The 19,314-nt window shown below is 57.5% G+C and overlaps 2 protein-coding genes and 1 non-coding gene across 5 annotated transcripts; 2 read left to right on the top strand and 1 right to left on the bottom strand.

The window, feature by feature from the left end:
* The first annotated feature begins 762 nt into the window (after nucleotides 1–762).
* Nucleotides 763–836, top strand: TRNAN-GUU (transfer RNA asparagine (anticodon GUU)). The gene has a single exon. It is a non-coding gene; the product is annotated as a tRNA-Asn (tRNA).
* Nucleotides 837–4,306: 3,470 nt separating this feature from the next.
* PCGF2 (polycomb group ring finger 2) lies at nucleotides 4,307–15,670 on the top strand. Of its 3 annotated transcripts, XM_027094717.1 has the most exons (11): nucleotides 4,307–4,518; nucleotides 7,241–7,474; nucleotides 10,317–10,467; nucleotides 11,056–11,152; nucleotides 11,457–11,512; nucleotides 11,602–11,652; nucleotides 11,856–11,964; nucleotides 12,137–12,191; nucleotides 12,282–12,377; nucleotides 13,394–13,474; nucleotides 13,985–15,670. In XM_027094717.1, the coding sequence occupies exons 3-11, from the start codon at nucleotides 10,356–10,358 to the stop codon at nucleotides 14,360–14,362; spliced, it is 1,035 nt and encodes a 344-aa protein (XP_026950518.1). In that variant the 5' UTR covers nucleotides 4,307–4,518; nucleotides 7,241–7,474; nucleotides 10,317–10,355; the 3' UTR covers nucleotides 14,363–15,670. The 3 variants fall into 3 exon arrangements, with proteins under 3 accessions (XP_026950518.1, XP_026950519.1, XP_026950517.1); XM_027094718.1 differs by lacking the exon at nucleotides 7,241–7,474; XM_027094716.1 differs by having other exon boundaries at nucleotides 7,241–10,467.
* A 220-nt stretch (nucleotides 15,671–15,890) lies between these two features.
* On the bottom strand, nucleotides 15,891–19,035 carry CISD3 (CDGSH iron sulfur domain 3). The gene is made up of 4 exons (XM_027094719.1): nucleotides 18,828–19,035; nucleotides 18,463–18,498; nucleotides 17,775–17,894; nucleotides 15,891–16,246 (listed from the first exon to the last, which is right to left on the bottom strand). The coding sequence occupies exons 1-4, from the start codon at nucleotides 18,864–18,866 to the stop codon at nucleotides 16,067–16,069; spliced, it is 375 nt and encodes a 124-aa protein (XP_026950520.1). The 5' UTR covers nucleotides 18,867–19,035; the 3' UTR covers nucleotides 15,891–16,066.
* Between the last annotated feature and the right edge of the window lie 279 nt (nucleotides 19,036–19,314).

The following is a 19,314-nucleotide window of genomic DNA, read 5'->3' as shown; positions in this document are numbered from 1 at the left end:
TTTGGTTGAGAAGCCAAAACCAAGGTGAGGAAAGCGCAAAGTGAAAAGTCACTCTCGGTGCGGAAGAGCCCGGCGTCGCGGTGCAAGCTGGTATAGCGGTGGACTCAGTCTCTGGGCGCAGGAGACGCCGGCCGGAATCTGCGCCCACGTGGGCTAGTGAAACCCGAGATAAGGGCCTTTGGCTCCAGTGAAGGGCCACGGGGTTGGTTAAGAGCACGCTGTGTGGGTCGGGCATATTACTCATGAAGTTTGTTTCATTTATTCATTCCAGAAATCCTTACATCTGTTGTATGCCAGGCACCATGCTAGGCTCTGGACATGCACTGGGCATGTGCCTAGTATTTAAGAGGTGCCCGTAAAGTGCGTATTTACTCTTGCGAGGAGGGAGGGGCACAGGGAGGGTGTCGCGGGTATTCAGCGGCTGCAGGGATTGGGCTGCAAAGGGGACGTTTGGAAGCCGAGGGTGGTTCTGCTTTGGGGGACTCTCAGCAGGTCGACTTCACGTATCCCCAATATCAGATCACCCTAAAGAGGGACATCACGGGCTTCCTCAACTTTAAGATCCAGAGGAGGCAGGCGACGATTTCCGCCACCCTCGAGCCAATGGAGGGGAGGCGAGCACGTCCCGCCTGTTCCCCTCCCCAGATACGGACCCTTCTTTGGGTTTGACTTCTTTAGTCCGGTTATGGAATTTCCGAGTTCTGTGCTGTCGCAGGCTCACTCCCATTGACTCGGCTCACTGCGACACGGGTAGCTACCACCGTCTCTGTGGCGCAATCGGTTAGCGCGTTCGGCTGTTAACCGAAAGGTTGGTGGTTCGAGCCCACCCAGGGACGCTATTCACTTTTTTTCCACCCTGAAAAGGAAAACCTAAATGAATTATTCTCCCAACCGCTGTAAAGCCAAATTTTGTATTATTGAAATAGCGGACAACACTTTTTCTATAGCTAATCAGAGGGTCGTTGTGACTGAAAATTCGTTGTTGTTCCGTTAATGACGGGATAATGTCTCCAGCACTTCCCTCCTCCGCCTACCTCCCACCCCGCCCCCAAGCTGGATTGCAGGAAAGGCAAAGACAGGTTTTTGTCTCACCATGCAATACGTTTAACGTTGCATTTTTCGTAGGATTAAAAATGAATTTGCAGTGGAGGTTGAACAGTTTTACATTGTCTGCTTCAATCAATGTTACAATATCGAAATATTACATTTGGAAAGGAATAAAGTAGTGCGAGAGACAAAGGCAGCGACAAATTGAGGGATGAACAGAAAGGTGAGAAAGGAAGAACACAGCTGTGATATACGGAGAGAGACAGAAAGAGGGGACACGACAGAGAAATAGGCGGGTGAGTGGAAGGAAGACCCGGAAAAAATGGAGAGAGGGAAAAGAGAAGCAGTTAATATGAGAAGCATGAGGAAAAATAAATCAACAACAAAAAAACAGGTTTTTTTCTAGAAATACAGAGACGTGGGGAAGAGGATGGGGAAATAGAAGCAGAATCTGACAAAGGACATTGTTTTGGGGAGAGAGAAGAGTAAAGAACACAGTTAAAGATAGTCATAATATCACTAGAGGAGCTGCCCTCTCCTACCATTGTCATCCTCTTCCAGGAGATCTTATCCTCGCAGTATCTCTTCGTATATGTGCTGGAAATAATTACCTAGATTCCTGAGTTCCTGCCCTCTGGAAACTTCTAGTCTATGACACACACAGTGACTCTTCTGATGAAGAGTTTGTCAGCTAGGTGACCTCCTGAAATACTACAACTAACCCAATGGAGGGGAAGCTTTGGCATCTCACGTCCGTCAGAGGTGCCTCCCTGGGCTGGGAGTGGGAGCCTCCGTTTTTAAGTGGAGCTAAGCTAAGGACTCTCTCAAGCAGTTCCCTTCCACATTTGGTGCCTCCTCAAGACTGGGCTCAGAGGAAGCCTCTCTGAAAGCCTTCCCCAGTGCTCACCCACCCTTACCTCGAGCTTACAGGGGCGGGGGTGGGGGGCGGTAAGTGGCAAACGGAAGGATACACAGTGCCCATGAAAGCTAACGGGACAGGCTGCGTAACCCTCCCGCTTGCCCCCGCCGGCCTGTGAACACCCTGTGGGGCAAAAGCCCGGCTCATCAGCTTTATATTCCCTGCGCTTAGTGTAGTCTTTGACAATGGCACAGGACAGGTACTTCTTTGTCGGGAAACCTGGGAACTTCAGAAGTGAGAAAGGTTTGGTCAGAGGTTCTCCTGATAAAGCCAGAAAGGCCAGGGATATGGGGACTGGAAAGTGATGGAAGTGATTAAAATGAAGCTTTAGTGGGTAGTGGGGTCTTCTGTCTTGTGTTTTTGCTCGTGATTGGCGCTTAATAACTGAGGAACAAATGAACGGATTCCCAGTGAGCACGGTCGTCCCCTTGGGCAGCACTCCAGGATTAAAGGGCTGCAGTGGGGACTCAGAGGGACGTCAGCCTTCTTCCCAGTAGCTGATATCCTCCCACCTTCATCCAAGACAGCCCCTGGGTGCCCTCTGTGGATCATGGGTGAGACCGAGACCTTCGCGAAACCCCTACAGGTTTCTCTTGCCCGGGATCTTCTAGCCCGAAAGGAGTGGCAGACCAGGAGTCCTTGCTGCTGCACTCCCCTCCCCGCAGGGTGACTGGGGGACCGTAGAGGATGCGCTAGCCTTCCCAGGCAGAGTCCAGGATGCCAGCAACACACTTGCCCCAGGGACAGTGGGCGTGTCCACGCCAAGAGCCCCCTTTCCGTGAAGGGCGGCGAACTCCCGGTCTCCCCGCACACGGAAGGAAAGGAGAGCAGGTGACCGAATCCTCCCCGGCCCAGCTCCCGCGGGTTCTCAGACCACCCCCTCTGGGCGGAAATCTCTCCAGCCCTTCCTCTTCCTCCCCGCCCCCACTCGGTGGGTGTGCGCCAAAGACTGAAGCTGGGGTCACTTGGCGGCCAGTGTCCGCAGGTCTTCTGGTCGCCAGCCAAAGGGTGAAAGCATTCAGCACGGTGGCCTCAGCTTCGGGTCTGCCTGGGCTGCGAAAGAGGAGGGAAGGAGGAAGAGGAAGGCCGTCGGATGCTTGCTGAAGATTCGTTTCCTAATTTCCTAACTTGAGCCACCCACCGCCAGTGCGCTTAATGGCGCTTCTGGCCGGCTAATCGAGCTCTTTGGAGTGACTGACATAATGATCATCCCTAATCTATACTGAATAACGAATACGCGAATCGACCGTCCTAATCTAATGAGGCGGGCCCACGCTAGTCTCCATAACGTAGTATCGATCGGCTTCCCCGGCGCCGGCCTCAGCTGCTGCTCCAAGGTTTTCCAAGCTCCCTCCTAGTCTTCTCCTCCGGCGGGAGCCACAGGGTACCGGAGCACGGAGCAACGATCGGAGTAGGAGGGCATCAGCCGCCTTTGCGCTCGCCGGACTCCCGCCGCCTGGGCGAGCGAGGCGCACCGACCTTGCAGAGGTCGGGGCGCAATCAGCGCGCAGGCAAAAAATGCGGGAATAAGTGCCCGGCAGGAAAAAAGCGCGGGCCCACTTCCGAGCCCCGGCGCCTTGTTTTCGAGTGCATTCGGGCCTCTCGCGTTAGGCCGGGTTACTGTGTCCCGGGCCCGGAGCCTGAGCTGACGTCTTCAGCTTGCCTCCCGGTCCAGGTTGCGTTCCGATCTTGACCGAGCACACCGGAGGCGCCAGCCTCCACCACAGCAAACCGAGCCCTCGCCGCGAGACGTCCTCCAGGCCTCTGCCTCCGTCCTCCCGGCGGTTTGCTCCCCCGAAGCGCCCGGGCCGGGTCTCGGGCTCAGCGTTTCAGAGCCGCCGATCGGGCCGCCGAGAGGGCAAGGGGAGTGGGGAGGAGACGCTCGCTCTCACCCATGCAGTTATTAATTTCAAGGGAGTGTCACTTAAGTGAATGAAAATAACCCAGACTCGTGGCCAGAAGCGTCGCGTCCCCCGCCTGAGCACATTGCCCTTTGGTCGCGGCCGAGGGGTGGAGGGCTGCAGAGCGAGCCACATTTCAGCCCAGTCCTCATCTCACCATTTTCCAGGCGCTCCAGCTAGGGGCGAGGATCGCAGGGTCAGGGGGTAGGGGGGGCGCACACATATTTTGGGGGCAGGGGTTAGTTGAGGAAGGGTGAGGTCGTGGTCTAGTTTTGGGGGGCCCGGCACCCGGTTGGGGGCGCAGCCTTGTTAGCCTCTCCCCCTCCTCCTCTTCCCCTCTCCGCAAACACCCTGAAGGAATGAGGTCACGTGGGTGAGTGGTGGGCGGGACCTACTCTTGTCTGGAGGAAAAAAGCCATTTTGTCTCCCCCCCGCCTCCGAACTCTGGTCCCTCCCCTCCCCCCTCCGTCCCCTCCCCTCCCCTCCCCTCTCTCCCTCCCACCCCAAACCGCTTTCACAAACTCCTTTCTTACCGTAGGTTTCTCCCCTCTCGCCGCCCGAGCGAGCGACACGGCTGCGGCCCCCCTCCCCTCCCTTCCCTCCCTCCCTCCCATCCCCCCCTCCCCGAGACCCACCGGACCCCGAACCCAGGTAAGCGGACGCGGACTCCCCTCTCCCTCCTTCTCCTACCCCGTAACCATCTGGGGACTGGGACTGGGAGCCGGTACCTCCTTCTTTACAAACCCCTGTGGGGGTAGGTTCTGAGCCGGGCCTTCTCGCGTCTCCGCCCCACCCCCGCCGGCCCCTGTCCTAGCTCGCCCCGTCCGCCTTTCTTTCTCCCTTTTTTCTCTCCTTTTCCTCCCTTCCAAGATGGCCGAAGTGCATTCCCCTTTTAACGATTTGGCGTCTCCCTCGACCACCACCTCTTTGTGCCTCAGCCCCCCTAGACCCTGCTCCCGAGGTAGCGAGGGGGAGGGTCCGAGGCAGCCACAAGGGCTTTGGGGCTCCGCGCTGGGGCGGATCTCTGCCCCACTAGCCCTCCCCACGAGCCAGCTCAGCTCCTGGACCTCTCCCACTACTCCTTTCGGTTTGGGGAGGGGTCGCTCTCGGTTTCTTCGTTGGGCACTGGGGCGTCGTGGACGCGCGAGGACTTGAGGCGGGGAGGAAGGGGACGAGCTTTTCGATTGCTGCGGGGCCGGGGGAGGGCGCTCTTCCCTGCCGGGACCGGTCGTCTCGGGCACCCCCCCCCCAGTCGGTCCCTTTCACCCCGCCATCCCGGGACTGGGCGCCCCGCCCCCTCCCCTCCCCGAGCCACCTCGGCGGAGCCTCTTTCTCCGGAACACCCCTCCTCGGGCCCCGCCGAAAGTTTGGCTCTAGGGAAGGTAGGAGCGGCCACCCGGTGACTGGGGTCTCTGATCTTCTGACCCAGGTTCCTGGGGATGCCGGGGTGGAGGGAGTAGAATGGAGATGGGGAAGATTTATCGCGATATTTCCTATCGCCCGCAGATGCAGGAGGGGGCTGGCGGACTGGCCGGTCTTCCACTGGGGAGCCCGGCTGCTCCCTCCTTTCCTAGGTCCTCCTGCTTCTATTTCTGAGAGGATGGGACCCCTCGGCGAGCAGACACCCCTGCCCCTCCTGTCTCCACGGGGGGCCCAGGCATGCCTCTCTCCCTCCCCCACAGCCCCCGTCTGCCCAGAATTGCTCCGGATGGCTTGAGGTGGGGAAGGAGGAGGCCTGGGGATGGTGAATTTGCCTGTAAATATTGTGGAAGCGTTGCCCCGCGCTTGCCCCTGGTCTTTGTCTCTCAGAGAGCCCCCCCAACCCCCGCCGTGCTGCCTCAGTCTCCAGGGCTCCCTGTCGCTGGGGGCGGGGGGCGGGTCTCCTGCTTGTCTCCCACTCCGTTCTTAAGCCTCCTTCTCTGGGCCTCTTGCAGTTTGCATCTGTTCCTGAAACTCTATAATTTCTCTTCCTCCCCCTCTCCACTCTGTTCCAAGGTGCTAGTACTTGGAGAAGGAGCATAAAGGCAGCTCTGTTATAGCTTTTCGGTGGGGAGGTTTTTCCCGGGGTTTCCTGGTTTGGAGTTGGGAGTTGAGGTCTTAGAGCTGTCTTTGGAATGAGGCAGGAAACAGGCCTGAGGTGAGACTTGGGACTTGGGATCCAGAGTGTAGCTGGGTGGGGTTCAAGTTGAAGTCTTTGTGGGGGGTGCTCTCTCCTGCTTCTGGTCTTCCCTGGGAGATCTTGTTTGATGGAGCTGTTGCCATGGGAATGGAGAGAGCCTGAACAGGAAGAGGTGACATCTTCGTGCAGGTTGGATGCCCACCCCACTTCTCCAGCCTCTGGCCCCCAGAGCAAGGCTGGGAGCTGCACTGCCTTTGTTGCTGGAAGACTTATATTATAATTTACCCTCGGTAGACCGGGGATGCACAGAAGGGTGGTGTGTGTTTGCAGCTCTGGTTTCAGGCAGGGATGTCAAACTCTGTGCTCCTGGGGTGGGTGGGGGCGGCTTGTACATCTGGCAAACGTGGGCCTGGCTCTGGTCTGGCTCTATGTGTGATGGGGTGTGTCTGTGTGTGTGTCTGGCCAAGCGTCTGGCCTTGTGTGTTGTGAATGTGAGAGAGAAATGGAGGGGGTGTGTCTGGCTGTGTGTGCATATGTGTGTGTGTATCTGGCAGTGTGTATCTGTGTATATTTTGGATTTTTGTCTTTGTTTGATCTTAGGAAGCTGAGAGGTGGGAAAGGGAGGGAAGGTAGGGTGAGCCTGTCTTCAGGAGACTAGAGGACTTTTTTGATGCTGCTGGTGGGAGGTGCAGATCCTCCACCCAAGGTCAAGGATCAGGGAACATTGAGAGTTTGACAGCATCCCAGACAGACCTCCACCCCCTACTCTCCCTACACACACACGAATACACAGGCTTGCACGACTGAACCTGACCTCCTGGGACCCAGTACAGTCTGGCTCACTGAGCTTGCACAGGGCCTGCTTCCACATCTGTATCAGGAAAGTCGGGTGAGGCCATTTGCCTCTGCCCCCTCTTTCTACTTCAAGGCGAGAATGTGTGCTGTTGGTGATGTTTTGGCCCATATGGCTCACTGAATGGTCTTCTGTGGAACCTGGAGTCCTGCTACCTTCCGCCTGCCTGGATGGAGTCAGGCCAGGCTTACTGGTTCCTTGGATGAGTAGGAAGCCCGGCCTGGGTGCCAGTGTGGAAAGAGCACTGGAACGGGAGTCAGGCTGCGTCTAGTCCTAGAACTGCCACTGAGTGACTGCATGACCTGAGATGAGTCACTTCTTTCTGAGTTTCTTCATCTGTAAAATGAAAGGACTCAACAAGATGCTTTCTAATAAGATTCCTTCCACCTCTGCCATTCTAGATGTCTGGATGTGACCTTCAGTGACTCTTCCCAAGACTTGGAGATTTTCTAGTGAGGGAGTTGGGTGAATTTCATGTGGAGGGAAAGCAGAGCAAAGAATTCTGTAGCTGGGCATCTGAAGGAGCAGAAAGGAACCTCTGGGTTATCAGAGATTGGCTATTTCTGCAGTGGAAAAAGAAAAAAACTAACGCTGAGAGAAGTCTAAATTACGGGGGAGCTTCCAGAAAAAGACTGGTAAGAATGGAGAGATGGGGGGTGATCTCTATAAGTAGGGGGCTTTGAGAATGGGGAAAGACACAAGCCAGGCTTGGGTGGCAAGGAGGAGTTGGGGTTGGGTGCTGATCAAGCTCCTTTCCTGCCACTATAGCTGAAACCCGGGCCACCAGGGGCCAGGAGCAAGGGCTGTTCCACCATGATGCCTTTGCAAAGACAGTGGTTTGGGGACAGAAGATATTGAAGCACTTGCCCCCCGGTTGGGGGAGGTATTGTGTGGGTGGGAAACAGTGCTCAGGTCCACTGTGGGTATGTGGTCAGTACTGACCTGTGAAAGCCTCCAGAGCTCCACAGGGCCACTTCCAAATGGCCCTTGGTCTCCCTTTTTCTGCTTCTTGGGACTTGTCTCTCCCTCTCCTTCACCCTCAGGCTCTTCCCTAAGGTGATGGGAGCTGGAGGTCCAGCCAGTTGCAGCTGGGGAGGAGCTGAGTGTGAGGTGTGGGGCCCTGGGGCCTCATGGGGGGAGAGAGATGGTGAGTGGGTGAGGGAACAGAGCTCCTGTTTACAGTTGTTCTTGGTACCTGCTGGCAGGGCCCTGCAGGTAACCATGGCAATCAGGTGAGGAACCAATCAGTGCTTCTCCCCACCCCCAGCCCCAGAGGTCTGAGGCCCCTGGGGATGGGGCAGGGGGAGCAGGGAGTGTGGCAAGGGGGCTCATTTCTTAAAGGGAGAAGGAGGAACATTTCATCCAGTAAGCACCACAGCTCTCGCCTTCACCCGTGCATCCAGAACAGAGCTTGAGGGGTAGTGTTGGTCTGAGCGCTTGCAGAAGTGAGAGGGTGAGGGTCACGGCCATTTGCTTAGGAGCTCTCGCATGTTGAGGCCACAGTTGGCCTGGAAGGAACTGCATGAGAGTTCTTAAAAGCAAGTGTCTGTTTTGAAAACACAGTGAGTATGTGAATGAGGTGGCTAAGGCAGTGTGAAGTGAGCATGTGTGTGTGTGTGTGTGTGTGTGTGTGTGTGTGTGAGAGAGAGAGAGTGTGTGTGAGAGGCAGAAAAGAAGGCATGAGATTTGCCAATAGCAACCAGGACCCTCATACATTATCAGACCCCCAAATGTTTTGTTTCTGGCTGTGCGCACACACCCTGAGATTCATCTGGACAAGGCGCACACATGGGGCAAGTAGTCACATGAGGTACCGTTGGAGGTCCAGCAGCATGTACGCATCCGATGGAGATTACACACGCTCAGCGAGTCAGCCACTTGGAGTTTGTTCCCTCCTCCGGATGGTTGTAATAATATTTGGGCATCTTGCCAGGGGTTACTATGGGAACGACCAAACAGTGTAGTAGCCAGCAAGGCTTCTACATAATTATGAAGAGGGGACCCATGCAGGGAGAGCTGGCTGAGGGGAGGCGGGAACCCCTTTCCTTCCTCGGGCCATGTCTGCAGGTCTTGGCCGCCGCGTCTCCACTGGCTCTGGGCTTGCTTGTTCCTCTCCGTCTGCCCTGCAACTTGGTGTCTCTCTCACATGTGGCCTTTGTGTCTCTCCATCTCTTTCGGTCTCTGGCCAGCCTCTGTTGGCTGTTTGGGTCCTGGCCAAACTCATTCTGGGGTCTCTATAGAAACTGCTGATTCCCAGCTGTGAATTTTGGGTCCTAGAAAACCCAGCGTGTTGGCTTTAGAAATCTTTCTGGAAAGGAGAGAAGGATGTATGTTGTAAAAGAGCTGTCGGGACTTGGCCGCCCTCCCCAGCCCTGCCCCTTGGGCTTCTACTCTGGGAAAGAGGAGGGAGGTACCATTGCTCCTGGGCACAGGCTGGATTTCTACACCAAGAAGTAAGCACGTCAGCCAGTCCAGACCTGGGCTGTGCCTTTCCTCCCCGGACCCCGCCCGGGCCTGGCTTGGCACTCGGTGGGCTGTGGGGAGAACTTTCTGCATAGCTTTGGCAGGCATCTCTGAGAGCCTGTGGTCTGTCACCGGGCAGCTTGTGGCCGGGTTGCAGACAGGATACGGCGGGTGGGTAGCAGTGCCCACGTGGGGAGATTCCTGCGCGCCTGGGAGGGGCAGCGTGCAGCAGGCTCTTTGTCGGGGCCTGTGGTGGCCTTCCTGTGGAAGGGGCAGTAGCAGTCTTTCTGCCCAGGCTTTGCAGTTAACCTGCAGAGTCCAGGGCTGGGCCAGGGGGCGGGTTGGAGCCGTGTGTCCCCAACTTTGGGCACGTAAGGACCATCCTCAGTACTTCCTGCTTGGGCACCAGGCCTAGCGCCTGCATGGTCAACATATGGTGCATTTCCAGGGAGCTGCTCCGGGGCTGGGGCTGGATGCAGCAGTGCAAGGATGAGTTATGGGGTGCCCCCTTCAGCCTTAGGGCGGATGTGCCCCCAGTGTTTCCAGGGAACGCGTCCTGGAGAAGAGGTGATGGGATGGAAGGACGGTAGGATGGATTAGAAAGACCCAGTCAGGAGTCTAAGTTTCCTCATAGTTCTTAGTGAGTTCACTTGAGTGAATATGGCTTGGGATCAGGGAGATTTTTTAAAACTCCATTCTCTTCCATTTTCATGCCTCCCCACATCCTCTGGAGAGTTGAGTAGTACTTCCTGTGGTCTAACCTCAGTCTTTCTGCTGTCCTGAGATAGAACCTGACCTTGTTGCTCAAGGTCGTGAGATCTCCAGAGCCCCTGGCACCCAGTGAACACTCACAGGGGGTTAGAAAGAACCATCCCCACATGTGCACCTTGTCCGGCCTTAAAGGGAAAGGAAGGGCCTTGGGCCCAGGAGCGGTGTCGCTTGTGGGGCAGGTGGAGTAGAGTGTGGGAGGGGCTCTTGGCTCTGTGGGTTCCTGATTCCATGTTTGTTTCCCAGGGTGACGCTCCCCAGTCCCCTGCCCCCCACCCCGGCATCATGCATCGGACCACACGGATTAAAATCACGGAGCTGAACCCTCACCTCATGTGTGCCCTCTGCGGGGGGTACTTCATCGATGCCACTACCATCGTGGAGTGCTTGCATTCCTGTGAGTTGAGTCGAGGGGCTGCTCCTCGGGTGGGTGGCCTCTGCCCTGAAGAGCAAATACGTCCATGTGTCTGGTGAGGGTCCCAGGTCCCTGAGAGGCTGCCTTGGAGGGGATACTGGAGGGTTCAGCTCAGAAGTTCATTTGGGGAACTTTTACCTGAAATCTCAGTTCTCTCCTTGCATCTCTGTGCCTGAAATTGCGCTCCCGGAAGGTGCAGGTGCCCTGGTGTGCACCACGGGCTTGTGGCTGGGGGTCGAGGACCCTGCGATAGGGTGTCTAATAGGTTGGCGGGGCTTGGGACTCGGGACTCACCTTTACACACACACACACACACACACACACACACACACACACACACTCTGTCCTCCCCCAAGGATGGATGATCCTTTACACACACACACACACACACACACACACACACAATCTGTCCTCCCCCAAGGATGGATGATAAGGGGCACAGTTGCTATCTGTGCGGGAACAAGGTGGAGAAGAGGGGATACCTGAGCCCGAGCAGGGGGCATGGGGGCTGGTCCTGGGGGGTGAAGGGGACTCTGACTCTTCCTCCTCTCTCCACACCCTTCTGCCAAGTCTGCAAAACCTGCATTGTGCGCTACCTGGAGACCAACAAGTACTGCCCCATGTGCGACGTACAGGTCCACAAAACCCGGCCGCTGCTGAGCATCAGGTGGGCCCAGCACGTCCTCCTGTCCCCGCCCGTCCTCTGGGGCAGCTGCCCTCTGTCCCCCAGCCCTCCTTGCTTCCTGAAGCCAGGCTGGCAGGTGGAGGAGAAGCGCCAGGCATGGACCGAATCCCCTTCCTTCCCTCAGGGGTGTATCCAGCTGAGAAGTTCTAGAGAGGTAGAGGCAAGGCCTCTAGGGACCCCCATGCCTGGGCCCTGGGTCTCGGGAAGGGAGGTGGGAAGAAGGGGCCCCAGGCTGGAGAGTCGGTGTGACGTGGTTGCCAGCAGGGCCCTGTGTGCTTCTTTCCAGATCTGACAAAACCCTTCAAGACATCGTCTACAAATTGGTCCCTGGGCTTTTTAAAGGTACCTACACCCTTCGTTGTCCTGCCACCCCCCGCCCCCCACTGCCCAAGCGTGTTGCCCCCCGCCTCAGCCTGCTCCGTCTCTTCTAGATGAGATGAAACGGAGGAGGGATTTCTACGCAGCCTACCCCCTGACAGAAGGTGAGTGTGTTCACGTGTGTGTGCGTGGGTGCTGCCCCAGGTATAAGGGCCAGATGCATGGAGGGCCGGTGGGCACCGCACACGGCCTCCCCAGCCCAGGGGTGGCTGGGCTCACCGCACCGAGCTCTGAGATCCCTGGGTCCTTGGTTGGGCTCCTGTCCCCCCCTCCTAGGCCAACGCCTCAGAGCTCTCTCCTTCCGCAGTTCCCAATGGCTCCAACGAGGACCGTGGTGAGGTTCTGGAACAGGAGAAGGGGGCTCTGAGCGACGATGAGATCGTCAGCCTCTCCATCGAGTTCTATGAAGGCGTCAGGCAAGTCTGGCCCGTGCCTGGTCCTTTTGGGGTCCTAGGCTGGGTCCCTTCTCCCATGCCATCCCCATTCCCCTGGGAGGAAAGGGTGCTTCCAGGAGGGCCTTCCGGATGTGTGCAGTTAGATCCTGCCTGCACCAGGGTCTCCCTTGCTTCATTCCTTCTCCTTCTGCAGGGACCGGGAAGAGAAGAAGGGCCCCCTGGAAAATGGGGATGGTGACAAGGAGAAAGTGAGTGCTGGGGCCTGCCCAGGAGCGGGGTGTGGGCTGGGAGAGAGTGCCGGGGTGGACACCAGCCCTTGGGTGCCTCTCCCCCACCAGACAGGGGTGCGCTTCCTGCGGTGCCCAGCAGCCATGACGGTCATGCATCTCGCCAAGTTTCTCCGCAACAAGATGGACGTGCCCAGCAAGTACAAGGTGGGTCCCTGGTCCCTTTTGAAAAACGCGTCCGTGTGTGGATGTATCTGACAATCTGTGCGTCTCAGCCATGGTTCAGGGCTGGCTGGGTGTCACCGAGGGCCTGCACGGTTGTGTAACTGAGCCCGTGTAGAAGGGTAACTGAAAACTAGATTGGGGTGGGGCAGTCTGCGTCTGCTGAAGCCAGTGTGCAGAGGTGCAGGAGACCAAGATGGTGTGTGTGTGTGTGTACATGCTTGCACGTTTAGAACTATGGCAGAGGCGTGTGTGTAAAAATGCAGGGCCTTACCTGGGCCAGCTGGCTGTGGGAATGCTAGTCTCAAATTGCCAAGGAGCTCGAGGACATCGCTTCTCAAACTTGAACATGTATGTGATCCCCTAGAGAGCTTGTTGAAATGCAGGTGCAGGTTCTTTTTTTTTTTTTTGGCTGTGCCTAGAGGCATGCGGAGTCCTAACCACTGGACCGCCAGGGAAGTCCCAAAATGCAGATTCTGATTGAGTAGATTTTGCATTTCTGGCAAGCTCCCAGGTGCTTCCGGTGCTGTTGGTCCATGGACTGTTGAGGCTCTAGGACAGTGGATCCCAAACTTTGCCACATGTCAGAATTACGTGAGGGGTTGCCTATCGAGATTAAAACTCGATTCATGTCATACCAGTTAAAACCATCTCTGGGAGTGAGGTCCAAGCACTGGTGTGATTCCACTGTGCAGCCTGGGTGAGAGTCGTTGCTCCACAAGTTCCTTCTCACCTGGGCCTTTTCTTTGCCTGTTAGCTCCTCTGGAGAACATGCCAGAGATAGAAGGGGACCCAGACCACCGTGTGGATTGCTGGGGCTGGGGCTGTTGATGATGTGGGTATCTTCCCTTCCCACCTGCTGGTCAGGAGTGATGTTGGAACAACTCTGATAGGGAAGTCGAATCCATCATGAAACCCCAGAGTAATGAGGGACCACCTGCTTGGAGCCTCTTTGCCAAACAGCTGGAGGCTTGAGCTGCGTCCTCCCGTTCCTCCTCCAGGTTGAGGTTCTCTATGAGGACGAGCCGCTGAAGGAATACTATACCCTCATGGACATCGCCTACATCTACCCCTGGCGGCGGGTGAGTGGGTGGGGTGGTACCAGCAAGGGGACAGGGCCGAAAGGGGACACGGGGCCATCACGTGGGCCACCCTGCTCTAATCACAGTTTATCCCTCGTCTCATGAGCTGGACATGTCCAGGGTGGCCTGCCACACACCAGGTACGCCTCCGGACGCTCTCTCACTAACAACTTTCCGCACTCAGAAGGAGAAAAGGACCCCTGGGCAGCCCACGTGCCCCAGTTGGGTGTGGAGGAGTGAACTTTGCCTTCTGCTCTTTGGCCTCCCTCTCTCCTTTTTCTGTCTCTGGTCTCACGTGCGCTGTCTTCCTCTCTGGGTCTCTGTGTGCCCCTGTCTCTCCGGCCTTGCTTGGTCAGCCCCACGTCGCGTGTCTCCTCCTCTCTCTCCAGTCTTTCTCCTCTCCAAGGCCCGGACCTTCCCTTCTCCCTGTTTGGGTGCCGTGGGGTGAAGGTGGGTGGCTGCCCCATTAGCCTCTTTCTCCTGACACCCTCCCCTCCCCTCTCCCTGCAGAATGGCCCTCTCCCCCTCAAGTATCGCGTCCAGCCAGCCTGCAAGCGGCTCACCTTGCCCACAGCGCCCACCCCCTCCGAGGGCACCAATACCAGCGGGGCGTCTGAGTGTGAGTCAGTCAGCGACAAGGCTCCCAGCCCTGCCACCCTGCCGGCCACCTCCTCCTCCCTGCCCAGCCCAGCTACCCCCTCCCATGGCTCTCCCAGCTCCCATGGCCCCTCGGCCCCCCACCCGACCTCCCCCACGCCCCCCGCCACAGCCAGTGGGGCCACCACAGCTGCCAACGGGGGCACCTCGAACTGCCTGCAGACACCGCCTTCCACCAGCAGGGGGCGCAAGATGACTGTCAACGGAGCTCCCGTGCCCCCCTTAACTTGAGGAAAGGGACCCTCTCCCTCCTTTTCCAGCTATGCCTCTCCACCCCTCCACTTTTTCTGGGCCCCCTTTTCCACCTCTTCTACTTTCCCCAGCTCCCCCCACCTTAGGGGTCGGGGATGGGTTTTATAAATAAATCTATATATATATGTACATAGGAAAAACCAAATATACATACTTATTTTCTATGGACCAACCAGATTAATTTAAATGCCACAGGAAACAAACTTGATGTGTGTGTGTATGCGTGCGGGATGGGGTGCTCAATTTTAGGCGGTCTTGTGTAATTTGCTCTGCTCTTTTTGGGGGTGCCTAGAGGTGGATTGGTGGGGCCACTTGAGGCTCGGTGAAGCCCTGCCCCATCCTCCTTCTGTTTCCCAAGGCATATGCGGTGTTGGAGGGGCCCCCACCAACCCCCAAAGCTTTAGGCACGACTCGAACTGGCTGTGTATGAGGTCCACCCTGCTTCTCTCCCCATCTTGGCTGCTGTCCTGCCCTGACCCTGACCAGTACCCTCCCCCCCACCATTGTTGAATGTCCAGAGAATTGCTAAGACAGTGCCTTTCACAAACGCAGCCTATCCCCTGGTTCTGAGGAGCAAGTGGGCAGTGGAGAGGGCATCTCCCTTACCTCCTCCTCTTGCAGTAGAAACTTTGTGTAATAGATAGTTCTGCCTTTTTTTTTTTTCCCGTGTGTGTGTGGCCTTTGCATCATTTATCTTGTGGAAAAGAAGACTGAGGCCACAGAAGACCTCAGCCCTTGAACTTCCACTGTGGTGTCAGCATTGTAAACCGCTTCACCCCCTTCTTCCACGCCCCCCACCCAGGAGCCCGCACTAGCAAGGCGGATGGGGAAGTCTCACCTCGGGGCCTGTAGTGGAGAGGTGGAAGGGGGGGGTGTTGACCTCAGATAAGCACAGACCCCAGATTTTGCCAAAGGCAAACAGTCCTCCAGTGCCCTCCCCACCCGCAGCTGAGGCCAAGTCAGGAAAGAACAACAGGCATCTAAAAGCACAAGAAGACAGAACCTGTGAGATCTGACCTCAGCTCCATCCCAAGAAGTCAAGTGGTCTTCCCCCTGAGGGGCAGACCCCAACAGACCCCTGCCCACCAGTTTTTCCTCCAATGGACATAGGTCAGATCGGGACGAGGGGAGGAGGCAAGACTATCACAGCCTATGTGTTTGGGGTCAGGTGTCCCCCAGTGGGTTTGTCTGTGTTCACGCCTCGTCCTGTGTCTGAGGTGCCATGGCTGTATCCTCCTCCTGGGACATCTGTATCTCCTGGCTTTGTAATAAATGCTGCGTACTCTCCAGAGCCTGTAGTTCTTTGGGACAGACGGGACAGGGAAAGGGTGGCTGGGTGCCCTGGCCTCCTCCTCTTGTCTCTGGGCTCAGCCTGCCTTGGGGGACCCTATATGGAGTGAACCTCAACTGCCCCCTCCCTGTGGCCAGTCAGGTGTCCCCAGCCCATGTTAAGATCCTGAAGGGGGACCGGTCACGTCCCTCACACCAGTGACCACAAGAACGCCACTCTGGGCCGGCACGCCTATTTAATGCCATCTTTGCCAGCAGGCATTGGGGCAGGGGCCAGTTCCAGCCACCCCAGACTGGAGACCTCGGGTTACGGGAGCAAGTCCTTCACGAGCCAGCTACGGGTACTGGGGTCCCTGGGGTGACCCCTTCTTGGGCCGGTCAGCAGCCGCCCCCTCAGAGTGGGGAGCCCACTTCTGCCTTCTGCACCCGCTCACTCCTGTGGGTGCCATCGCAGTACGGGGGCTTCTGGGTGGCCTTGCAGGTACAGAGCGCCACCATGCGGGTCTCCCGGGCCTTGAACTTGAGTGGGGATAGGCCAGTGCGTTTGAAGAAGTGGGAGCCATCACAGAAGGGCTGGTGAGGGAAAGAAAGAAAGTTAGAGACCCAACCCCACCTGCTGAGGCTGGGCAGGGCTGGGAGAAGCAGCACACGGGGCTCAGGGCCCAGACTCCTAAGTGATGCTGCCTGTGTTCGCTACCACACCTGTCTCATCTGTAACGTGACAGTAAAGAGTAGCGTCATCCCAAGAAAATAAAATACATTATGGTTATCATGCACTTTGCCTGTAGAAAGTGTTCAGTAAGTATGAGTCTTTACAGGAGTAGTTTCTGTAAACTACTCTACTCTACTCTACTTCTGGGGTTCCCAGAGGACCAGGACACAAGAACAATTTTCAAGGCGAAATGGGCCCTTAGGTATCAGCCATGTTTACGCTGATAGGTGTTTTTTTTGTTTTTTTTTAATGGCTCTGAGTCTCCACTGGTTCACGAAATTCATTTCCTTCTCCACATTCTTGGGGTAAAAACTTCTCTGGGTGGGCTTTAAGACTGGGGTATCAATTTTGTTTGGCTCCAGGAAATAACTGGGAAGGGGGGAAGGGGACATCCCACAGCAAACTGGCTGCCTGGTGTGAGCATCTATGCCCTTCCATCCTGGAAGGTGTTCCTGGGTAATGGAAACAGGCCCAGAGAGGTGGTTAGCTAGTTAGTTAATGGCAGAGCTGGACCCAAGGCCTCTTGGCCTTGGAGTCAGGGTGGGATAGGAGAATGGATGAGAGAAGTGTGCAGATAAAAATAAGCAACCTGTCCCAGAGGGCAAGAGGCAGAGAGGCACAGAGGGCCCTCCTGTGCTAGGCCTCACCCGTGGGCTGCACAGCGCCACCCCCGTGAGGACCTGCTCAAAGTCCACAGCAAATCAGTGGCAAAGCGGGACTCGGGTCCCTGGGCTGCTGACACCACGCCATGCTGATTGGAGGAACACAGTTCAGAGCCCGCTCAAGAAAGAAAGGGACCCCGGAGGCTAAGAATATGGGGCAGGTTCCTGCTGGACGAAAGGCTCCTGGAGCAGAAGAGAGAAGGAGTTGGGAGCAGGCCGCCAGGCTGACAAGACAGCAAGAAACCAGGGAAGTCACAGAAACTGAGGGAGGGTTTTCAGGAGCAGATGCCAGGAAGGGGCACACAGGGCCAGAGAGGCTGTGCAAAGTCTGCCCAATGCTGGGGTCCAAGGCCTGGGAACCTTTGACCCAGATGCTTCCTAGGAGGAAGAAGGAGAGAGGGGAGAGAGAGACAGGGCAGAGCCCGGAGCCTCTGAGAAGGAGGGAGCACCGGAAGAGGAGGACAGAACCCTGGCTCCACCCGACCGGCCCCGGGACTGAGTTTCTGTCTCTCTGGCTGCATCCTGAAGGAGGGATGCAGAGAACGGTGAGCTCAGGGCTGTGAGTGGCGCTGGCCTGAGAGTATCCCTCCCCACCAGTCTCCCTTGTTGTCCCTCAGGTATGTGTGGGAAAAAGAGGAACGTCTTGGGTGGGAGTTCCTGGGCAACATGTAGCGTCCCCAGCCACAGCTGTCATATATCAACGGGAAGGGGGACACAGGTCTCTCACCTGCTTCTTGCTGTGGCCACACACACACCACCTGTAGGTTTTCCCAGCCACCAGCTCCACCTTGATGGGTGTTTTCAGGGCCACCACGGACTTGGCTGGGGTTTGGGGGAACCATTGGGCCTGTGGCAGAGAAGATGAGGGAGTGAGGGTCAGCTCATGCCCTGGAAGCACTTTCTCGCCTGTGGCCTTGTCCAGTTTCCCAAGAGCCTTGGCTGGTGACAGGCTTCCTCTGCAGGAGGCTGATCTGATGCCACCCTGCAAGGACACTCCCCCCAGGACACCATAAGGCCCCTGAGCTCCAGACAGAGAAGAGATTTCAAGGCCATGCAAGCACATAGGTTTCAGGGTCCAGGCCTTCCTTTCAAACCCTGGCTCTCACCTGGGTGCAAGGGACGGGAGGCTCAGGATCCTGCCAGCCTAGGCGGGGGTAACTGCACCTAGGGCTGGGTTTATCAGGCACCGCTGTTCTCAGGGCAGAAGCCTGCTCCCTGCCCTGTGCCCTCTGGCCACTCTATCTCCCCTGAGCCATCGGGAAGGTAGCTATGGACAAGGCAGTCTCAGGCTGAAATCTACAAAGCAGGGCTGACCCATTCTGGTTCCCTCCTCTGGTCTCTACCTTTGGGGTCTCTGGGCCTGGGGGACTAGGGCAGAGAGAAGTGGAAACGGGGTATTGGTGGGTAGTACTTACCAGCCAGGAGGTGATGTCCCGTCTCTGGTTCAGCTTCTGCAAGGCAAGCAGGCATCGCAAGACGGTGGTTTGGAAACAGAAAAATATAAAGTCAACGGAAAGCGGAAGACTTCCAGAGGGAAGTCATCTGGGAGGGAAGAGACGACAGGGCTTAGGCGAGTGGGAGAAATACGAGGGTAAGAATAAGGGGTCCCAAGAGAGGAACGGGAATTGCTGGGGGAGGTGCTGGCACCCAGCGGGCGCTCAGGGAGGGCTGCGAAGGACCAGGAGACGTAGGGGCTTCAGGGACGCTCAGCCGAGGGGCGGGCGGGGCGGGCTCGGGAGGGGAGTCGGGGGGGCCGGCCGGCGGGGCCGCGGCTGCTCACCAGGGCCGCCGGCCTCAGGAGCGCCCCCGCGCCGCCCATGTCGGCCCCGCTGCCGCCAGCGCGCCGGCTCCGCCTCGCGCCCCGGTCACCTTCCCGCTTCCCCGCCTCCCAGCGGCCCGGCCCCGCCTCGGCCCGGAAGACGCTGCGGGGCTCGCGCGGTGCGGGCCGCGGGCCTGCGCAAGCCGACCAGCCCCAGCCGCCGGAAGTCGGGCCGAGGAGGCGACCCCGCAGCCGCCTAGGGGGCCCCGGGGTGTGGAGGGCTCTCCGGCGCCCCCTTTGGTTCCCGCGTGTCTGCGAATGACCCGCGCGGAGCATCGCCGCTCATTTCCTTGCCTGCGCCTCCCGGGCCCCCCACTTGCGAGCGGGGACCCTGACCGGAACCGTTTTCTCTTGCGGAGCCTTAGGGCAGTGCTTCTAGAAGCGCGGTGCGGACACATCTCGTCGCCTCGGGAGCTTGTTTTATCGGATTCGCGCCTGGCCCAGGCCT

This window comes from Aethalodelphis obliquidens, unplaced genomic scaffold (assembly GCF_003676395.1).
Source record: "Aethalodelphis obliquidens isolate GAN/ISIS:26980383/991018 unplaced genomic scaffold, ASM367639v1 scaffold89, whole genome shotgun sequence".
NCBI lineage: Eukaryota > Metazoa > Chordata > Mammalia > Artiodactyla > Delphinidae > Aethalodelphis > Aethalodelphis obliquidens.
Note: the sequence above shows the minus strand (reverse complement) of the source record. Positions and strands in the feature narration are given on the sequence as shown.

Bases quoted from the DNA above. Each gene is read 5' to 3' on its own strand.
- CISD3 (XM_027094719.1), bottom strand. From the start codon at position 18,866: ATGGGCGGCGCGGGGGCGCTCCTGAGGCCGGCGGCCCTG. The intron at 17,895-18,462 runs GTAAGTACTACC...TCTCTGCCACAG, and splicing joins GGGACATCACCTCCTGGCTG to GCCCAATGGTTCCCCCAAAC. The intron at 16,247-17,774 runs GTGAGAGACCTG...TTCCCTCACCAG, and splicing joins GTGGCCACAGCAAGAAGCAG to CCCTTCTGTGATGGCTCCCA.
- PCGF2 (XM_027094716.1), top strand. From the start codon at position 10,302: ATGTTTGTTTCCCAGGGTGACGCTCCCCAGTCCCCTGCCCCCCACCCC. The intron at 10,468-11,055 runs GTGAGTTGAGTC...CCTTCTGCCAAG, and splicing joins CGTGGAGTGCTTGCATTCCT to TCTGCAAAACCTGCATTGTG. The intron at 12,192-12,281 runs GTGAGTGCTGGG...CTCCCCCACCAG, and splicing joins GGGATGGTGACAAGGAGAAA to ACAGGGGTGCGCTTCCTGCG.